Source organism: Mauremys mutica, chromosome 21 (assembly GCF_020497125.1).
Source record: "Mauremys mutica isolate MM-2020 ecotype Southern chromosome 21, ASM2049712v1, whole genome shotgun sequence".
NCBI lineage: Eukaryota > Metazoa > Chordata > Testudines > Geoemydidae > Mauremys > Mauremys mutica.
Window position 1 is genome coordinate 19,737,345 of NC_059092.1, and position 17,817 is coordinate 19,755,161.

At 52.0% G+C, this 17,817-nt stretch overlaps 1 protein-coding gene across 6 annotated transcripts in view; it reads left to right on the plus strand.

The window, feature by feature from the left end:
- Positions 1–10,982, plus strand: part of WNT4 (Wnt family member 4) — a 33,309-nt gene extending 22,327 nt beyond the window's left edge. For all 6 annotated transcript variants that reach the window (XM_044996103.1, XM_044996104.1, XM_044996099.1 and 3 more), the window contains exons 3-5: positions 2,573–2,704; positions 3,902–4,044; positions 4,328–10,982. In XM_044996103.1, the coding sequence (XP_044852038.1) occupies positions 2,573–2,704; positions 3,902–4,044; positions 4,328–4,795 (743 nt within the window). In that variant the 3' untranslated portion in view covers positions 4,796–10,982. The remainder of the gene's footprint in view (positions 1–2,572; positions 2,705–3,901; positions 4,045–4,327) is intronic.
- The last annotated feature ends 6,835 nt before the right edge of the window (positions 10,983–17,817 follow it).

A 17,817-nucleotide genomic window follows, 5' to 3' on the forward strand; every position in this document is an offset into this window, starting at 1 on the left:
ATGGGGGTGAACATTTGTGCTTGTGAAGGTTCAGGACTGGAAATACCAGAAATACCAGAAACTGAAGTCGTCTCTTTTTAGGCAGCCACAGCACAAACCGACCAACATGATCCTACTATTAACCTCGATTAACTTGGAGGTGATTCCACACTGGCTGGGTCCTAACCAGCCACTGCCGCCCAGGCCAGATTACAGCCTTGGTCACCAGAGTCTGAGCTGCGACCACCAAAGTTGCTCCCCTTTGTCTGACCAGTCAGTTGTGAGCAAGGGCCCGAGAGATGAAGGGCAGATCTCTGTTCACAATAGTACTCTCCAGCTGCCATTGAAGTGACCCTGGGGCCTCTTGCCCTGAGCTTCCAAGTAGCACAGCCTGGACTTTAAATGCTGATCCCTTCAGTCTACAGCACATGTTCTGAGACAGAAGGGCCTGTTGTGTCCTAGCCACCTTGGCTTCAGAGCGTGGCAGGAGCCAGGGAATTGGGTGTTGCAAGATTTAATTGATGACCACTAAACCCACAATCATCACACACATGCAGAGAGACACTATCGGTGAGAGAGAGAAACACACACAGACATGGGCACACCCCTTATATGCACCTTTCCAAAGCTCCCTCTTCTTTTGCAACTTTGCTGTAGCTCTGCTTTCACACAGGCCAATCTCTGCTGGCACAGCAGCCGACAGCTGAAACCTGGCCATGTGTCCTGCATGTTTGCTCTCTCCCTCGGAGAGGTTTGAAGTTCCCAACAACTGCTTCCTCAATGGGCAGTTAACACTCTGGTAACCATCAAAAGCAGCGTGAAAGGGGCTCTTTCCCCAGCTGATGGCGGGGTAGGGTTCTGAGAGTGGAGCAGAGCAACGTGAGAAGGATTTTGCAGGTGGGTTTTGGGGATGGGGTGTGTGTGCAGGCTAATACAGGATTCTGCTTAGAGCTGTTCAGGCAGAGGGAAGCTTCTTAGGCTCCAGGGGCAGCTCCATGTGGGGTTTCCTGGGTGTGGGATTCAATCTGGGAGGAAATGGTTTGAGTGTGAGGACTCTAGCTGAGGATGGAGGTTGGATTGTGGCTGAGATGCACTCAGTGGGTGGAGGGTAGGCAGCAGTGGGCTTGATGTCCTAGGCCTGTCTGGGGGCTTGGCTAGACCTTGCAAAGCTAGAGCACCCTCAGGGTTGATCTAACTTCCCTATGGGCTCCCTGTGTCATGTTAGCTGGACCATAGCAGTGCTTCAAAAAGCCCTGGCTGGGATGATTTAGTTGGGGACGGGGTTGGTCCTGCTTTGAGCAGGGGGTTGGGCTATATGACCTCCTGAGGTCTCTTCCAACCCTGATATTCTGTGATTCAACTCAGATCCCAGAACTTCCTTTACAGCATGGGCTGGAAGGGGTTTTGACCAGAGCCATTCAGGCGAGGAGCCCCGCTATGCACTTTTTCATTCTGTAGGGGAGGAGAGCCGCTGCCTGATTATTATTGATTTGCACTGTCATAGCACCTAAGTGTCTCCATCATGGACCAAGACTCCTTGCGCTAGGCTCTGTACTACAGCCCCTTTTGCACTGCTCCTGAGTTCAGTGGAGAACGGGGCCCTGGAGGTTCTGCGGGACTGTTCAGGGTGTGAGTCTGCGTGGGGCTGCTCTCAAAGGGCTGTTGGGGAAGGGTTGGAGGGGTGGGGTGATTGTGGTTGATCTCTGGGAGGCTGGGTACAAAGGGCTGGGGAGAGCTCTCACCATTTTAATGACAGGCCCCTTCGCTTTGATTCTCACAGTCAACTTAAGCTGGCTTAATTGTTTGCTTCAACTGCCTAGGCCCCAAACAGCAGGTTCCAAATTATTAATCATAAAAATTCGTTGTAGTATGAAGTCGAATTTCTTGGGACTGCATCAGGGTCTCCAGCTATAGGGTTTCTGTGCAGGGTTTGGGCTGCAGAAATGTTCTATGCTGCTTTGCTGCGTGAGGGGCTCTGGGGGGGTTCTCTGCCCCAGACTTGGGCTGAGAGGGAAGGGGTCTGCATACAACATCTGCATTTGTGGTTTTGTCCAGGAAAGTCTCTCTGCGAGTTTCTAGACAGCGTTCTTTGGAAGGGGTCTCAGGCTGTGGGGTGTTGTGCTTGGGAGGGGGTGAGGTGTGAGACTCCCTCTGCCATGTTCTGCATGAGGATGGGGGGACTCGGGATCCATGGCTCTCAGAGCTGGGTTCTGCATACTGTGTGTATTGGGTATGGGCAGAAATTTCTGCCCGTAGGATCAGGGTACAGGCATGCAACTTATATGGCCTTGTGTGACAGGGGATCTGTAGGTAAGTTCTAGGTACATGTATTCAGGATGGGGCATGTGATGATAGGAGTTTCTGAGTGCCAGTCTTTTGATTGGGAGGAGCTGATTGCCAGGATCTCCGTGTCAGGTAGGTAGCATGCAGGGCTCCTCTGTGCCACACAACTGCATGTGGGGGGGGTCTGGATCAGTCTGACACACACATGCATGAGTGTGTGGGCATGGGCACCTCTGACTGGAAGGGCAGCTGCCCTCGGCTGTGCGTGTGAATTTGAAACAATCCCTGACTGCAACTTTTGTCATTCCAGGGACACGGGAAGCAGCGTTTGTGTATGCCATCTCCTCAGCGGGGGTGGCCTTTGCAGTGACTCGAGCCTGCAGCAGTGGAGAGCTGGAGAAGTGTGGCTGTGATCGGACTGTGCATGGTGTCAGTCCTCAGGGTAAGTCCTTACAGGAGTACGATACAGGAGAGCAAGAGTTGAGGTGCCAGGCGGTTGCTAGAGGTCTTCTCTAGGCTAAGCACAGGATTGCACAAGATCCACTGGGCTTGTGCCTGCCAACTAGAGGCGAGAGAGGAAGAATAAGGACAAAGGAACAAAACGGATCCCTTCCCCAGTCACTCCCTGCATGTCCCTTTCAGACGGGGTGGTGGGCAGGTCACCCATTTGTCTGGGTGTCACACAAAGGGGCTCCTAGGCAGCTTCCACATTTTCAAATAACATTGGATGGTTTTCTCTTGAGAGTGCCGCCTCCACAGCCCAGTGCCCCAGGTGTGCCTGGGTAAAGCACTCCTGCTGCATTGCCGATCTTTCCAGGTGTGCCTGCCACACTGCCAGTTGTTAGCTCTGACTGGGCACAGCACGGTGCACCCTGGGAGAATCCCTACGTCCTGCTGAACACACTGCCAAGCCCTGCAGGCGCCTTTCGGCTGAGGGACTCCTCCGCCCTGCAGGGCCGTCAGAGGCTCATCACACAGCTGTCAGAATCCAGGGACCAGTGGAGCTTTGGGGAAGGCTGCAGCCTAGCAGGAAGCATGGCAGACCAGCCACATAGGAGATAAAAATCAAATATTAGCTTCTTGTCGCAGGTTACAGCTTTGCAATTTGCCTCTGAGCAATGTTTTTCCTTTGTTTCCAAAGAGCCCCAGCAATTCTGGGGGGTGTTGCTTATTTTCCTTCCCTAGAAGGTCCTAGATGGCAGAGTCCTAGTTCTGGAGGTGCTCTTTACGGTAGCAGCTCTGGCTCATGAAGCCCTTTCACTAGACACTGGAGGCAGGAGGTGACAGCAGCTGTCACAGAACCATAGAATATCAGGGTTGGAAGGGACTTCAGGAGGTCGTCTAGTCCAACCCCCTGCTCAAAGCAGGACCAACCCCAACTAAATCATCCCAGCCAGGGCTTTGTCAAGCCGGGCCTTAAAAACCTCTAAGGAAGGAGATTCCATCACCTCCCTAGGTAACCCAGTGTCCAGTGTGAACTCAAAGGAGACAGGAGGTGGCCAGCTCCTCTGTAGCTAGACTATGGGGATTGGAGAGGGAGAGGACAGGCCAAGGAGCCGACTGATTGTTCTGTCCTTCAGCTCTGCCTCGCCCCCATTTCTGCTGCAAATCACTCTTTCCAATCCTTGCTGTGCTTTAGGCTTCCAGTGGTCTGGCTGTTCTGATAACATCGCCTACGGAGTGGCCTTCTCACAGTCTTTCGTTGATGTCCGGGAGAGAAGCAAAGGTGCCTCCTCCAGCAGGGCGCTCATGAACCTCCATAATAATGAGGCTGGAAGGAAGGTAATAGCTCCTCAGAACACCAGGGCAGCTGGCAGACTTGGGCCGGTAGCCACCGCCCAAGCTCCATTTCCCTTCATCGGATAATACTAACGGCTCCTGCACTTCATTGCTCACTGTCATGTCTGTTCACCTCCAGCAGGCACCTCCACTCACTGTTGCGCTAGGTCCCACTTGCATCACACTTCCTGGTCTTCCTGCCGTGCTGCATGGTGTATACTAATGGGTCTGAGTGTGGGTGCCTCCTGCAGCAGCTGACAGCTCTCTTCTTTGTGTGCTCTTTCAGGCTATCCTGAACAACATGCGGGTGGAGTGCAAATGCCATGGTGTGTCAGGCTCATGCGAGGTGAAGACCTGCTGGAAAGCAATGCCTCCCTTCCGCAAAGTGGGCAATATGTTAAAGGAGAAATTTGATGGGGCCACAGAAGTTGAGCAGAGAAAGATCGGCTCCACCAAAGTCCTGGTGCCAAAAAACTCCCAGTTCAAACCACACACGGATGAGGACCTGGTCTACCTGGACTCCAGCCCTGACTTCTGTGATCATGACCTAAAGAATGGGGTCCTGGGGACCAGTGGCCGGCAATGCAACAAGACTTCCAAAGCTATTGATGGCTGTGAGCTTATGTGCTGTGGGAGGGGCTTTCACACAGACGAAGTGGAGGTGGTGGAAAGGTGCAGTTGCAAGTTCCACTGGTGCTGCTTTGTCAAATGTAAACAGTGCCACCGAGTGGTAGAAATGCATACGTGCCGGTGATGCCGGGATGGTAGCTCCCCTCTATAACTGACCCTTCCTCTCCCCTGCCTGTTGCCCAGGACTGGAGGAGGTGATCCAGACGCCTCAAGGAGAGGGTTGTGTAAAGAGACACCGAGTGCAAGAGAAAGATATTTAAAGTTCCAAAAGTGATTGTTGTATTTTTGCCTTTATTTATTGCTGAAGCCAGAGCCCTCCTGAACTGCATGTGCTGGAAGAGTCGCACATGCACTCGATGCTGCTGCTGGGCTGGGGCCAGGCAAGGGACCTTTGTGGCGCCTGCCCCCAAGAACCTGCCTCCGTCAGACGAACTCCCACTGACTGACCAATGGAGCATTTCAGTCCGCGTAGATTTTAAACTGAAACAAAACCTAGCGTTAGGCACTTTTATATTGGTCTTTTATATTACAGCTACTTCAGACTAAAAACAAACCGCAGGCCTGGCCCGAGGCTCCCGGAGTTTTTGTTCTCGTATTGGCTGGTTCTGTACCACATGTCAGGAGAAGAGAGCGGGCAGAGCATCCCAAGCTGCCCCGGGGATTGTGCTATTACCAGAAACTCTGCTGCTGAGCTGCTGGGACCAGCTGATTCCACAGACCAGAGATCTTTGTGCAGAAGTTAAAATGTGGGGAAGGACAAAACTCGTGGTCTGGTTCCAAGCCCCTGGCTTTTTCTTCCTGTTGTTATGTGGTAGGGTTCTCCCTTTGGGTCTAAGCCACTGGAAGCGGTGAGGGACGCTGTCCACCACAGAAGCAGGTGTCAGGAGAACAGAGACCCAACTGCACAGAAGCTACTTCATCCAAGGTGGAATCTGCTTCCCCAACAGCCCCCCATGTGCCATGAGCCCATATCTACTCTTGCTGTTCAGCTCCAACCACCCTGTGAGGCTGGCGGCCTGTCATCTCTTCCCATTCCCAGCTAATGCCTGTTGTGGTAGCAGCCTCTTACTTAGAAATAAAGAAAAAATAATTGTGCTGATGAGTAAGTCCATGAGCGCTTCCCAGGCCCCCCCACCCCCTCCATAGCTTTCACCCACAACACAGCCCTTAGCCCAGCCTCACCAACACTGTTGCAAGCTTCACCCCACGCCTTGCACACTTCCTGCCCCCGAACCCCTGCCTAGTCCACTGCAACCGTGGTGCCTCCTGGGCTCCTGACCTCAGATGTCTGAGCTCCTCTGGCTGCCAGGCCAACCCACAGCCTCCACCCCACATGTACCTGGGGCTGCTTAGAGTAATGGTCCCTTTCCTCTTACAGCCTTTGCCTCATTGTGGGCTCCTGCCCAGCCGATTAACCACCCTGGTCTCCTCTCTCCACACCTCTTCCCAGTAAAGCTCGGTCCTGAGCCCAGCCATGTCCACCCCTCCCCCCGCCCTCTGCTTCATACAGGGCTCTGCTCCTCCTCCACAGCCTGGAAACCACAGAGGGCTCCTAGCCCCACCCCCATCCATTACCCCATAGATCAGGCCTGACCCCAGCAGGTCCGGACCCTCCCCGCAACTTTTGCCACGGGGCCCTGGCCTGACCCCAGCAGTGTTGGCCTCCCCTCTGCTGCTCCTTCCCCCACACCCCTGAGATGCCCCCAGACATCTTATCCTGAAGCCCATGTGTATCTGCTGAGGTCACTAGGTGCTGCAGCACAGAAGCTGCAGCCTGGACCAATTGTCTGCAAAGGGACCCAGGTTCTGGGTGCTGCAGAAGCAGCCAGGACCCAGCTAGGTTGGAGCAGCTCCCAGGGCTGCTTTGCTGCCAGCCTAGCTAGAGGCAGGCTGCTGCTGCTACACTCTCATACCCTCAGTAAACATCCTCCTGTGGCCATTTCCCCAGCACTGTGCACTGAGGGCTGTGCTGGGGGAAGGATACGGCCCAGCTATGCTGGAGCTATTCCCTGGGGGCTGTTTCTATCCCTTTCCAACACCAGAGCAGCATAATGGGGCCTTATAGGGGTCAGAATCTGCCCAAGCCTTTTAGCAGGAAGTCACTTGAGATTTCTTCAGTTTTTCCAATTGCTGCATCTGCATCCCTGGTCCCCGTCTGCAGGGTCTCGGAGACCTGGCCTCCCCCTTCACACACTGTCTCTGCTCCCCGAGGGGCCCATTCTCCCTGGCCTCTCCGATGAGGACTCTGGAAAGAGGAATCTGGATGTGTTCGATGTGGCCAGAACTACATCCATGCTCAGCCTTTGGGTCGTAGGAGGGTGGAGTGATTTCCAAGGAGGGGGAAATGTTGCTGGAGTAGTACATGCATGTTGGCCTTTGCCTGCTGCTGCTGTCCAGCCCTAAACGCAGGCACTGCAGAGGGGACAAGGGGCACTGGGCTGTCCTTACTGGCAACCATTTGCTTTACAAACAGCATAATGAAATGAACACACCAGGCGCCTCAGTTTGTCTTAAGGCAGAGGCCTGAATGCTCCTCCTCCCCCTAGCCTTCACCTTGCAGCCGGGCTGGCTACGCTCTCTCTCCTTCCTCCCAGGGTTAGGGTAGTACAGAGCCCTTGCTGCCGCTCTAGAGAGTGAAATATTTGGAGAATTAATAAGCCATGGGGCACTGAGGGGAGGTGGCACGTGAAACAATCTCCCTCTCACCTAGTGATGTGCAGAAGGAAAAGGTGGAAAAGGCAGATTAATCCCCAAAATCATGCCTCCAGGTGAGCGAGAAATCTGCTGTTGGTAGAGACCAAGGCAGGACCCTGTCACTTGCTAACAGCTCCTCCCCTGCTAGCTGAATGGAAAACTCTGTGCTGATGGTGCCAACCCCCCATCTCGATGGAGTGTGGCCAGACAGACTGTCGTTCCCAATCCAGAAAAGCCCGGACTCTTCTGCTTGCCCTTGATCCATTCTCTTTAAGAGAGAGACAGAGGTTTAAGAGCTGAATCCATGCAGACCTTAGGCCTATATTTTTTCCCTCTTCTTCCCCTTAAAGAAGAGAGGGGAAAGGTTAGAGGGAAAGGCAGACATACATGAAATCCTGTCTGTGCTATGGCAGTGATGGGACGGGGGAGCGGCTGTGGTCGTTGGAAGGACTCCAGACACCGTCCGGCTGGAACTTTTCTGACAACTGACTCGGCGCAGCAGCAGATGCTCCTCCAGAGGCTGAACTGTGTGCCCAGAATGGGCCCCTGCTCACTCTGCATGCTACACTTCCGCTTTCTGCGCAGTGTGGGACAAGAAAGGACCCCATGAAGTGAAGCCACCCAGTGGGGCAGAAGATCACTTCTCCCTTCAGCCAACTCCACTGTAACCTCTTGGTTTGTCTTGTAACAGCAGATTGCTTCAGTGCCCTGCGGAGGGGCTAAGCAGCAGCCTGCAGCTCCATTGCCATCCCCCAGTAAGTGCAGGCCTCCTAAAGGCAAAGAAGAAACTTCACCTGGTGGACTCAAGCCCCTTCCAACCTGGAACTCAGCACCTCTTGCACCAGATCATTCACTCTGATCTAAACAGGAGCCATTAACTTGAGCAACACCAGCTCTGTCCTGCACTGCGGGAGTGATTTCTGTTCTGCACCGCTTTGGTTTACATATGCTATGATATTGAATCACCTTTTGCAGGTATCTGGGCTTTAACTCCCATGTCAAGCTGCTGCCTCAATTCTCTGGGCTCCAGTGTGTTAAGACTGTGAGTTCTCAAGTGCCTTGAAGATTCTTTCTACTATTTCCCAGCTAATGCAGTCGGGGCCGCTGACCTCAGGACGTTGGCCAACTTTTCTGCTCATTGTCCAGCTAGGCCGAGGGCCAAAGCTGAACAAGACAATCCAGATCAGTGTGGAGATAATCTCTCTGCACAGGGTTTTTTCAAACTGCGATGAAAGCTGATCCCTGGAAATGTCACCCCCGAGGTCCCTTGGCTCTGCAGCTCTCTGGCGCGTCTCACAATTGTACATTTCGGCACCAGCACAGCACCGTTGCCTTTTTCTGATTTACTTTGTCTTTTAAATGATGATTTTGTGCTAAATTAGCTTAGGGCGTCCCCTCCCTGCCCCCACGAGTAATGGAGCTGCACCGTACTATGTAAAACTAGTGCTCTCTGCAAACAGCCCTTCCTGGCTGTTCTGATGTGCTGGGATTCCTGCATTTAGAAGGGGAAGAACCCCTGTGTGGGTGAGGTCCATCTCATTGAAATGCCTGGGAGGAGGGGCCTTCAGCTGTCACTTGATGAGCATCCCAGGGGAGGAACTGCCTGTGTCTCACTACATGGATATTCTGGAGGTCGGGGAGGATCCTGATCTTCAGGCTAGTGGCTGTCTCCTCTAGATACTCCCATCATGGATGTTCAGTCTGGGCCTCTCATCAGTGCGAATTCAGTGTCTGCGATCACAAGTGCACTCACATCCTTCCTGTTACCAGAGCGCCCCCCCTTGCTTTACAAAGGCAGGTGGGTCTTATCCCTGCTTTACAGGGGGAGAAACTGAGGCACAGGGCAGCAGTGACTTGCTGCACCTGGGAACAGAACCCAGTTATCCTGACTGTTAATCTCCTGCCTTAACCACTAGACAGGCTGCCTGCTCAAGAGCAGCACGTAGCTTAAATCTCGGTTACTCTGCAATGTCATCTTGTCAAGAGCATGGGGCTAACAATCAGTTTAAAACAATCCAACCTTTTCAGCCCACAGGCAGGGTCCCAGCTGATGCTTTGCAGAGTCTCTGCCCTACTCCCCACCCTTTGTGCTACACAGGCTGGCAAGGGAGCCAGAAACCCCACCCCTGCCTCCTGTTAGGGAGTCCCTGGGTGTGGAAAAGTCCCCATCTGGGAGCATAGAGCCAGTGCATTTAGCTCTGACATCTCCAGCCCTTGGTGTAGGCGCCATTGGCTCTAGAGGTAGGGTGGGGGTGGCTGGAGTGCACGGCCCTCTACCCATCTCCAGCTAATTCAGTCTCTTGCTGCTCTCGTTTGTGTGGGGGCAGAGATCCAGGGGCCAGAGCTAGGTGCTAGTTCTCGACTTCTGCTTTTCTCTTCCCCTGGGGTGACCTGGATGGCTGTTGGGGAGGGATCCCATCCTGTGCGAGGGGCTTCCCTACGCTCACGGGAGCCAGTCAAGCTGCGATGCAGATGGGGGTCGGGGAGGCAGTGCTGAGCAGGTTGTAGCAGGAAAGGGGCAGCAGCTGTCCCGTGCACTCCTGAGATGCAGGGGAGGTCGTTTTGGAGGTGGTGCCCACAGTTTCTTCCTGCATCAACAGGGCTGATTCCCGTGCGGCTCAGGGCTTTGCCGTCAGCTCAGAATCAAACACATATTAGCTCTTTAGCCCAGTTGTCCTGTGGGCCATGAGTTGGGAACCCCACCGGATTTGAAGTGAGCACTAAGGCCAGAATTTTCAAAAGGGCTCAGTATCTGCAATCGGGTCCAGATTTTTAAAGGCACATTGGGTGCTGAGGGCTTGAAAATGGCTTCCTTCTGTGGGTCCCTGGTGTCCACGGTAACGATCTGCCAAGCTCCCTCAAATCCTGAGATGTGGTAATTCCTGTCCTCAGAGGGACGTGAGGAGGCCTGTTCCCATAAACCAGAGAACCGGCCCAAGGAGTTATTGCTCCCTGCAGGCACGAGGCCACCCAGCTCCTTCCCTTGCATGAGTGTCTTTGGGCCTCTTTTCAGGAGACATTTGGCACAAAATCCTTGGCTGTTTACTGAGGCCGAGCCCTAGGCAATCGGAAGCTGTCATTACATGGGATCCTTACACATAAAGAACTAGCCCCAGAGCAGTGTTCTTGTTCTACCTCTCTTCATATGAACACCTGGGCAACAGCACAGATGAATCCTCCCAAAACCATGGCATTTCTTGAGCCTCAGGCATCTGGGAACAGGCTCTGTTATCTCCATACACAGGCGGAGCGGTCTGTCAGGGCTCAGATTCTGGATGTCCCCATGATCAGCATCTCTGTTCGACACTGTCAAATACGTACATAACCCTGGAAAGATGTCAACCTGTGCTGCCCCAGGCCAAGGTCTCTGTGTGTCACGGAAATGTAGCTAGAAACCACTTCCCATGTGTGTTCTCCCGTGCCCTGGCTGTCTGGCACGGAAGCTGGGTTGCTGTAGGATATTGGATGCTGCTATCCCAAACTGTGTGGTACTCTGACTATTATTTTTGAATTTTAGTGTCCTATTTTTATACTATGTAATTGGCTGTAATGTTTCCATCACATAGTTTGACTCACATTTTGGTGGCATTCACTATAAAAATGATTACTTCTTGCATTCTGGCATCTGTGTGTGGTTTGGTTTTTTTAAGCGTGACCATTGTTGCAGAAATAGAACATCCAACAAATGCAGATTCTGCAGGAAATGGCCCGAGTCCCCTCCTCCTTCACGTCTTTCCAAGCAGCGTTATTTCTCCTCCTGGAGACTGGCTGACTTCTCTCTCCTCCTGGAACCCCTCAGTCTGTCCCACTGGACTCCGTCCTTGCCCACTTCCTGTGCGCCTTCCCTGATTCTCCTCATTCCTACTTTCTCTTCCTCATCTGCTTCCTTTCTATCAGCCTTCAAACACGCTACTGCCAACTGCCCGAAATTTTCCCTTGACTCCTATCTAGCTGTGCCACTTATATGCCCCCTGTCACCGTAATGCCTGAGCATCTTTATTTTATTTGCCCTCACAGCACCCCCATGAGAGAGGATTTTATCCCCATTGTACAGAACTGAGGCATGGAGAGACTGGATCTTTAACAGTGTTGAGGCACCTGAAGAAGCTGATAGGAACCCAGAGGGATTGTCAAAAGCACTTAGGCACCGAGGCACTTTAAAATACCTTTAAAAATCTGGCCTTAGTGCCTTGCCCAAGGTCCCCCAGGGAGTCCATGGCAGAGCAGGTCCCTTGAGATCCAGACAACCACCACCACATTCCATCTTCCTCCTCCTTCCTCTTGCTTTGCAGGCCAGCGACTGCCCGCTGAGGCTGCTCTTGTCATGGGCAAGCCTCATTCTTTCTGGCCATATCCCTTCTACATGACTTTCCAGTGGAGGATCCTCCTTGTGAAGGCCAGGCACAGCTCTCCTCAGCGGCTGGCTACCATGCTCCTTTTTTGGAGGAATTAAATACGCTTCTAAGGGTAGGTCTATACTTACCCGCCGGGTCGACGCAGAGAGTTTGACTTCTCGGAGTTCGAACTATCGCATCTAATCTAGACGCGATAGTTCGAACTCCGAACGCGCTCCCGTCGACTCCGGAACTCCACCACCGCAAACGGCGGTGGCGGAGTCGACGGGGGAGCCGCAGACTTCGATCCCACGGCGTCTGGACAGATAGGCAGTTCGAACTAAGGTAGTTCGACTTCAGCTACTCTATTCGCGTAGCTGAAGTCGCGTACCTTAGTTCGACACCCCCCCCCTAGTGTAGACCAGGCCAAATAAATAAATGGTAGTTTTGATTAGCGATTTAATTACTACTCCAACCCTGTCTTCCCTTTAAACAATAAAATAAAGCAAATGCTCTTAGTTACTCGGAAAGAGCAAGCTCTGATTGTGGCAAACACGCAGCTCCATAACTTGTGCATGTTCCCTGCTCCCTTGTTGTTACCAATTTGATTATAAGTAAGGCCCTATGTGAATCGCAGGATGATTGTCAAATAATTGCAGCTGAGTTGCAGACAAGACATGGAAAATCATGAAAAAGTACTAATAGACCTTTATTAAGTGCGGTAATTGGGAAAAGCCAGAGAAGGCCTATTTGTTTAAGAAAAAATTGCTGGCCCAATATAAACACTCAAGTATTATGTCTGCTAATTTTTTTTGATAACCAGGAATTTTGCTGCAACAATATTACAGTTATTAATGCATAGGGCTGACAGCATAGCCCAAGCCCCAGCTGCTGTCAGCTCAGATAAATGGGGTTCTACTGTACTAAAGGGGAAAAAAGTGTGTTGCAAACTTCAAAATATATGCAAAATCGTGGCCTGTGCAAAGTGAGCTAATTAAAATCAAAATTGCGGTAGAAGCCTAGTATTGCGGGATCCACAATAGCACAAAATGACGTAGGGCCTTTGGGGGCTCAGACTGTGTCCTTACTTGCTGTGTCCAGTCCCACGTACACCCATGGTGCTATCGGCAGAGGATGAGTAATGGTAATAAGGGCTGTGCTCCAGCATTTTGACAGAGTAATGCCTGAACTCTGCTCCCCTATGTAATTAATGTTCTCCAAATTGGCATTCAGCCACCTGGAATTTAATGGGGCATCTACGTACTTATTTATCACTCAGTAGTAGAGGACTCAGGAGTTGGAATCCAGCAGGCAGTGGGGACCCTAGGAAGGCGTGTGATGAAGGGCGGATTCGTGCAGTGTCATTGCAGGCCAGGAGCCTGTTCCAGAGGGATCGTGTTGGTTTTATTGGCTCTGACCTACATCTTCAGGGCCTTACACAGAAGATGGTTGGTAAAAGCTTGTTCTCTGGCCCTTCCATGTTATCTGATTTGGCATTAATGGACCAGATTCATCCCTGCTGTAACTCTGCTGAAGTCAATGGACCTACACCAGAGCTGAATTTGACTCAATGTTAAATGTATTGGTTCCTGAAGATCCCACCTTGCACTTTTCTCATCACCAGAGTTTCTCCAGCAGGCCCAACAGCAGCACGCAGGAGGGCAGCAGAAATGCCATGAGCAGGGCTATTGGTCGGCGCAGAGCCTTTGAGAGTAATGAGGTCTCATGACAGCAACAGGGAGCTCAGCCTGAGCTCCTCAGAAAGGCCTCCGCCAAACCCCTGCTTTAAGTGTAGAAAAATAAACCGTGCCCCCCGCATTAGCGGAGGCTGGATTCTGACACCGTCGGTCCATGGTGAGGGGAAGAGGTGCAAGAGCTGGGAATGTACTTGGAGAATGGTCAGCAGCCTGTGGTAAGATCTGGCATTTGGATAGTACTAATAACACTCTGGTGAGCTGGTTCACCAAGCCCGCCCCTGTTACCAGAGCAGCTGATTAGTGCATTTCTCCTACCCCCGGGAAATCCTACTCTCCCTTTTGCACAGAAGGAGAACTAAGGTCCAGAGAGGCAAAGGCCGGGCTGCACAAACGGAGTCAGACACCTGGGAAATCCCTGCAATTCACACAGCCAGAGTGTGGGGCCCAGGCTCCCTAGCCCACTAGTGGGGAGAGAGGCGCTGTGGATTGTGACCCACCATGCAGCACGCTGGGGAGGGAGCCATCGAAGTTAGCCAATCAGAGAGGCTGATGAGAGGGGAGTGTGCTAAGCCCCGCCCCTCCTAGAGGGCTATGCACCTGTCTCTGCTAGTGAGTCACAGCTGGGAACTCTGCTGCTAGGGGCCTGTGCAGGTTTTGCTGGGAAGGCAGAGGCTCTTGTAGCCTAGCGGTCAGGGTGCTCACCTACGCTCTAGGCGACCCCGCCCCAGTTCAAAGTCCCCCTCCACCTGAGGGGGAGATGGGCTTTGAACAGGTGTATCCTACCGTTTTGGAATGTGCTCTGACCACTGGGCTCTGGGATTGTCGCTGTGGGCCTCCCTCAGTCTCTCCTGTTCAAACGGTTACACTGGATGAATAATGATAGTCATTTGGGCCCGAGAAAGAGCACACATGGGATAGTAATGCTATAGCCTGGTGGTTAGCGCGCTCATCCAAGATAAGGGAGCCCAGGGTCCGGCCTCCTGCTCCAATGAGTCTTTAATTATTTATGCAGTGTGCAATCAATAGGAAAGACTGAGGAATGTTGCCCTCAGAATATCCCATAGCTCAGTGGTTAGGGCAGAGAGGGGCGTTGAACTGGGGCTCACCCACATCCCAGGTGAGTACTGGGCTAAAAATTATGTGGGAGGGCCCCTCCCCTGCTGGCTGCTTTGTGTGAACTCGCCTGAGGGGCCTGAACAGGTAGGTGTGCTCAGAGGGCATCTCCTGGCTCTGGCCCTGCATGTGACTGAGGCAGCTGAACACCTATTTTCCCTGGTTCGCGAATTGCTCTGGGGCTTAGGCAGGCGTCTAGATGCCTAGAGGGAGGCAGCCGTGTGCGTGACCGCAGGCAGAAACATACGTGCCAAGGGAAATTTTACTGAAAAAAATGTAGGTGCCAAGTGAGTTTAGGGCCTACAGGGCACAGTGGGAGTTCTGTGCATCTCAGTGGAGCTTAAAACTGGGACTTAGGCACCTAAGTACTTTTGTGAACCTGACACGAAGTGACTTGCCCCTGGCCACACAGGAAACCCATTGGAGAGCAGGGAACTGCATCAGCTGAGGCAGTGGGCTTTTATTTTATGAAACTTAAATATATTTTTAAAAACACCCTCAAAAATTTCAATTGTGCTGTGGGGTCTCCTTAGTAACCAGGTCAGCATGCAGCTGTGTCCACTGGCTGGTCTTCCCCCAGGAGCCACTATCCCATTGTCTTGTTGAAAACTATTGAGGCAACTATTGTGATCGCCCCATCTCAAAAAAGATATATTAGATTTGGGAAAGGTTCAGAAAAGGGCAACAAAAATGATTAGAGGTATGGAACAGCTTCCACGTGAGGTGAGATTAGTAAGACTCTGGGGAGTTTTCAGCCCTGTGTGATTAAATTACTCCCAGCCATACTGCAAGAGTGATTCAGCCAGCCACCCTTGAATTACATTGACACCAGCAAATTCCCAGTCCCAGACTTTCCCCCAGAAATGTGCATCTTGTACTGCCCATGCCTCCTGGGTGACACAAGCTCATGTAAAGTCTGTCATGTCATTAATAGAAAATGATAGGCACACATCTTGTTATCTCAAATGAAGTTTCCAAACACTTCAATCCAAAACATGCGCTGGTTTAGATAAACATGTTTTATAGTTTTATTAACTACAGATAGATTTTTAAAGTGATTACAAGTAACAGGACATATAAGTCAGAATTGGTTACAAAGAAATAAAAGGTAAAACAAACTAATACCTAACTTATCAAGCTAAGTGAATTCAACTCAGAAGAGTGTGTGTGTGTCTCTCTCTCCACATGCTCTTTTGCAGTCTTACTGGCTGGGTGGGTGCCTGTCTGCCAGGACTCCTCCTCCAGTTCAGTGATGCGTTCTTTGTCTTTCAAACATTGTCGATGCCATGAGTAGAGATGAGAGCAGAGGCGTCTGTTTACATGGGAACCTCCAGTTGTTCCATTGCCAAGATGTAAATTTCTCACTCAAATGCTTCTTCCTGCTAAAGAATGGCTGCTTAACCAGGTGATGGCCCATTTGATTTTGCTGACACCTGGCTGAGACATCAGTTTGCCTTTTATCTCTGAGGAACTGGTTTGTGCTGCTTTTCTACACTTGGAGCATGTCTCAATAAAGTCACACAGTAGAATTGTATAACTTTACTTGCGATGTTGCCACACATTTTACCAGGACAGTAATGACCAGCAAATTATGAGTTTTCAAATGATACCTCACAAGGCACACTGTACAATATTGACCATAGTCTTGCAAAAAGAGTGACCATAAGGGGACAGACTGTCACACTCTCCTTTTACCCAATGGGCTCTGGACCCCAACATTTTCCTTCAGATATCTCCTGACAAAGTCCTAAGCCCCTTCCAGCACCTTCAGAGAGGCCAGCTGACCTGCTTCTCCCATCTTGGAGCACACTGGCTGCCCCGATTCACTCTAGCTCTTCAGGGGAGTGTCTGCTTTCTTGTTCGACCATTCAACAGGACCAGAAAGAGCTCCACCTGCTCTGCTATTACCTCTCCCAAAAGCCGTAGGACTTGAGACATCCCAGGTGGCGACAGAGATGGGAAACCTTTCCCTGTTACCAAGGTTCTTGGATACCTTGGGCTCCAGCCTGAGCTATGGGCATCTCGCTCACTCATTGCACGGAGGGACTGCAGAACTCTGTGGCACAGAACGACAGGCAGTGCAGTCCTGTCTCCTCAGCTTGTACATTGATTTTGTTAATAAGAATGTAAAGAGATAATCCCTGCTTATCACATACTGTCTAGGGCACCCCATCTCCCAAAGTGTGGCATAGCCCCTAATTCCTCCAGCCTCGGGGGCTTGGTGACGCACATTTGGGCCAGAAGACTCTTCTTTGTACTGAGTTCCTCCAGCTAATGGCTGGGTGTGTGAGCTAGCAGTCCCTATGGCCATTGCAGTTTATAAATACGGGAAGGCAAGGGTCTGCAGACAAAGAGGAAAGCTAGGGGTAAATAGAGGGGAAGGGCAGGAAGCAGGGACCAGAGGAAAAAGCCAGGGAGTCAGGGTAACATGTAAATGAGTGGCTAACCAACTGCACGGCAACAATTAAACTCAACCACCGTCAAAGGCCCCGCAAGTAAAAGGAATGGGAATGCCCCATCACCCGAGGGTCCCCACAGGTGTAGCTGGCTGGTGGAGGTGGAGCTCAATGAAACGGGCTGAGTCCCTTGCTGGGAAGCCGACACTTCTCCCTTTGCGAGGGAATGGGTCCATGGACTCCACAAGTCCTGGCCGGCCCCTGGCTTTCAGTGCAGGGGGTCCTACTGGGCCCAGCAGGCCGTCAGTCCTCACAGGTGCAGTGGAGCCCTTGGGCTCAGGCTCTTTGTTGTGGAGCTGGGAGCACCGGGTCAGTCTGAGAGAGACAAAATGGCACCTCCTCATCTGCTGCAGGGACCATCTCCAGGGCTGCCTCCCCTCCGGCTGCTGGAACCCAGAGCCCTGGTGCCGGCTCTCTCCACAAGCACAGCCAGGCTCAGCATGAATCCTGGGAAGGTCCCAACCAGATGTAGGCTATGCAGCCCTTGCAGTGGGTCACCCAGGCATGTCAATCAGGTTCTGGCCCAGTAACGCCTCCTCCCAAACCGAGTGTCTGAGGCGGGTGTCCCCCACCATATGCAGGCAGTTTCTGGGACCTGCAATGGGTGACCTGCTTGTCAGTCAGACACCTGGTCTGGTCTCCACAGGCAGCCACCATTTCATTCCAGTGTCTGATTGTGTGCTGCTCTTGGGGGAGCTGCTTCTCTCACGCCCCCAGACTGGGGAGAGATCACTGGTTCAGATAAGGAAGAATGACGTAGTTGTCATTTCAATGGAAGTCACTCTTCCTGGTCAAACAGCCTGTGTATAAAAGGTTTGACAGAAGGGTCTACTTATATTTTCCTTTCAGAGC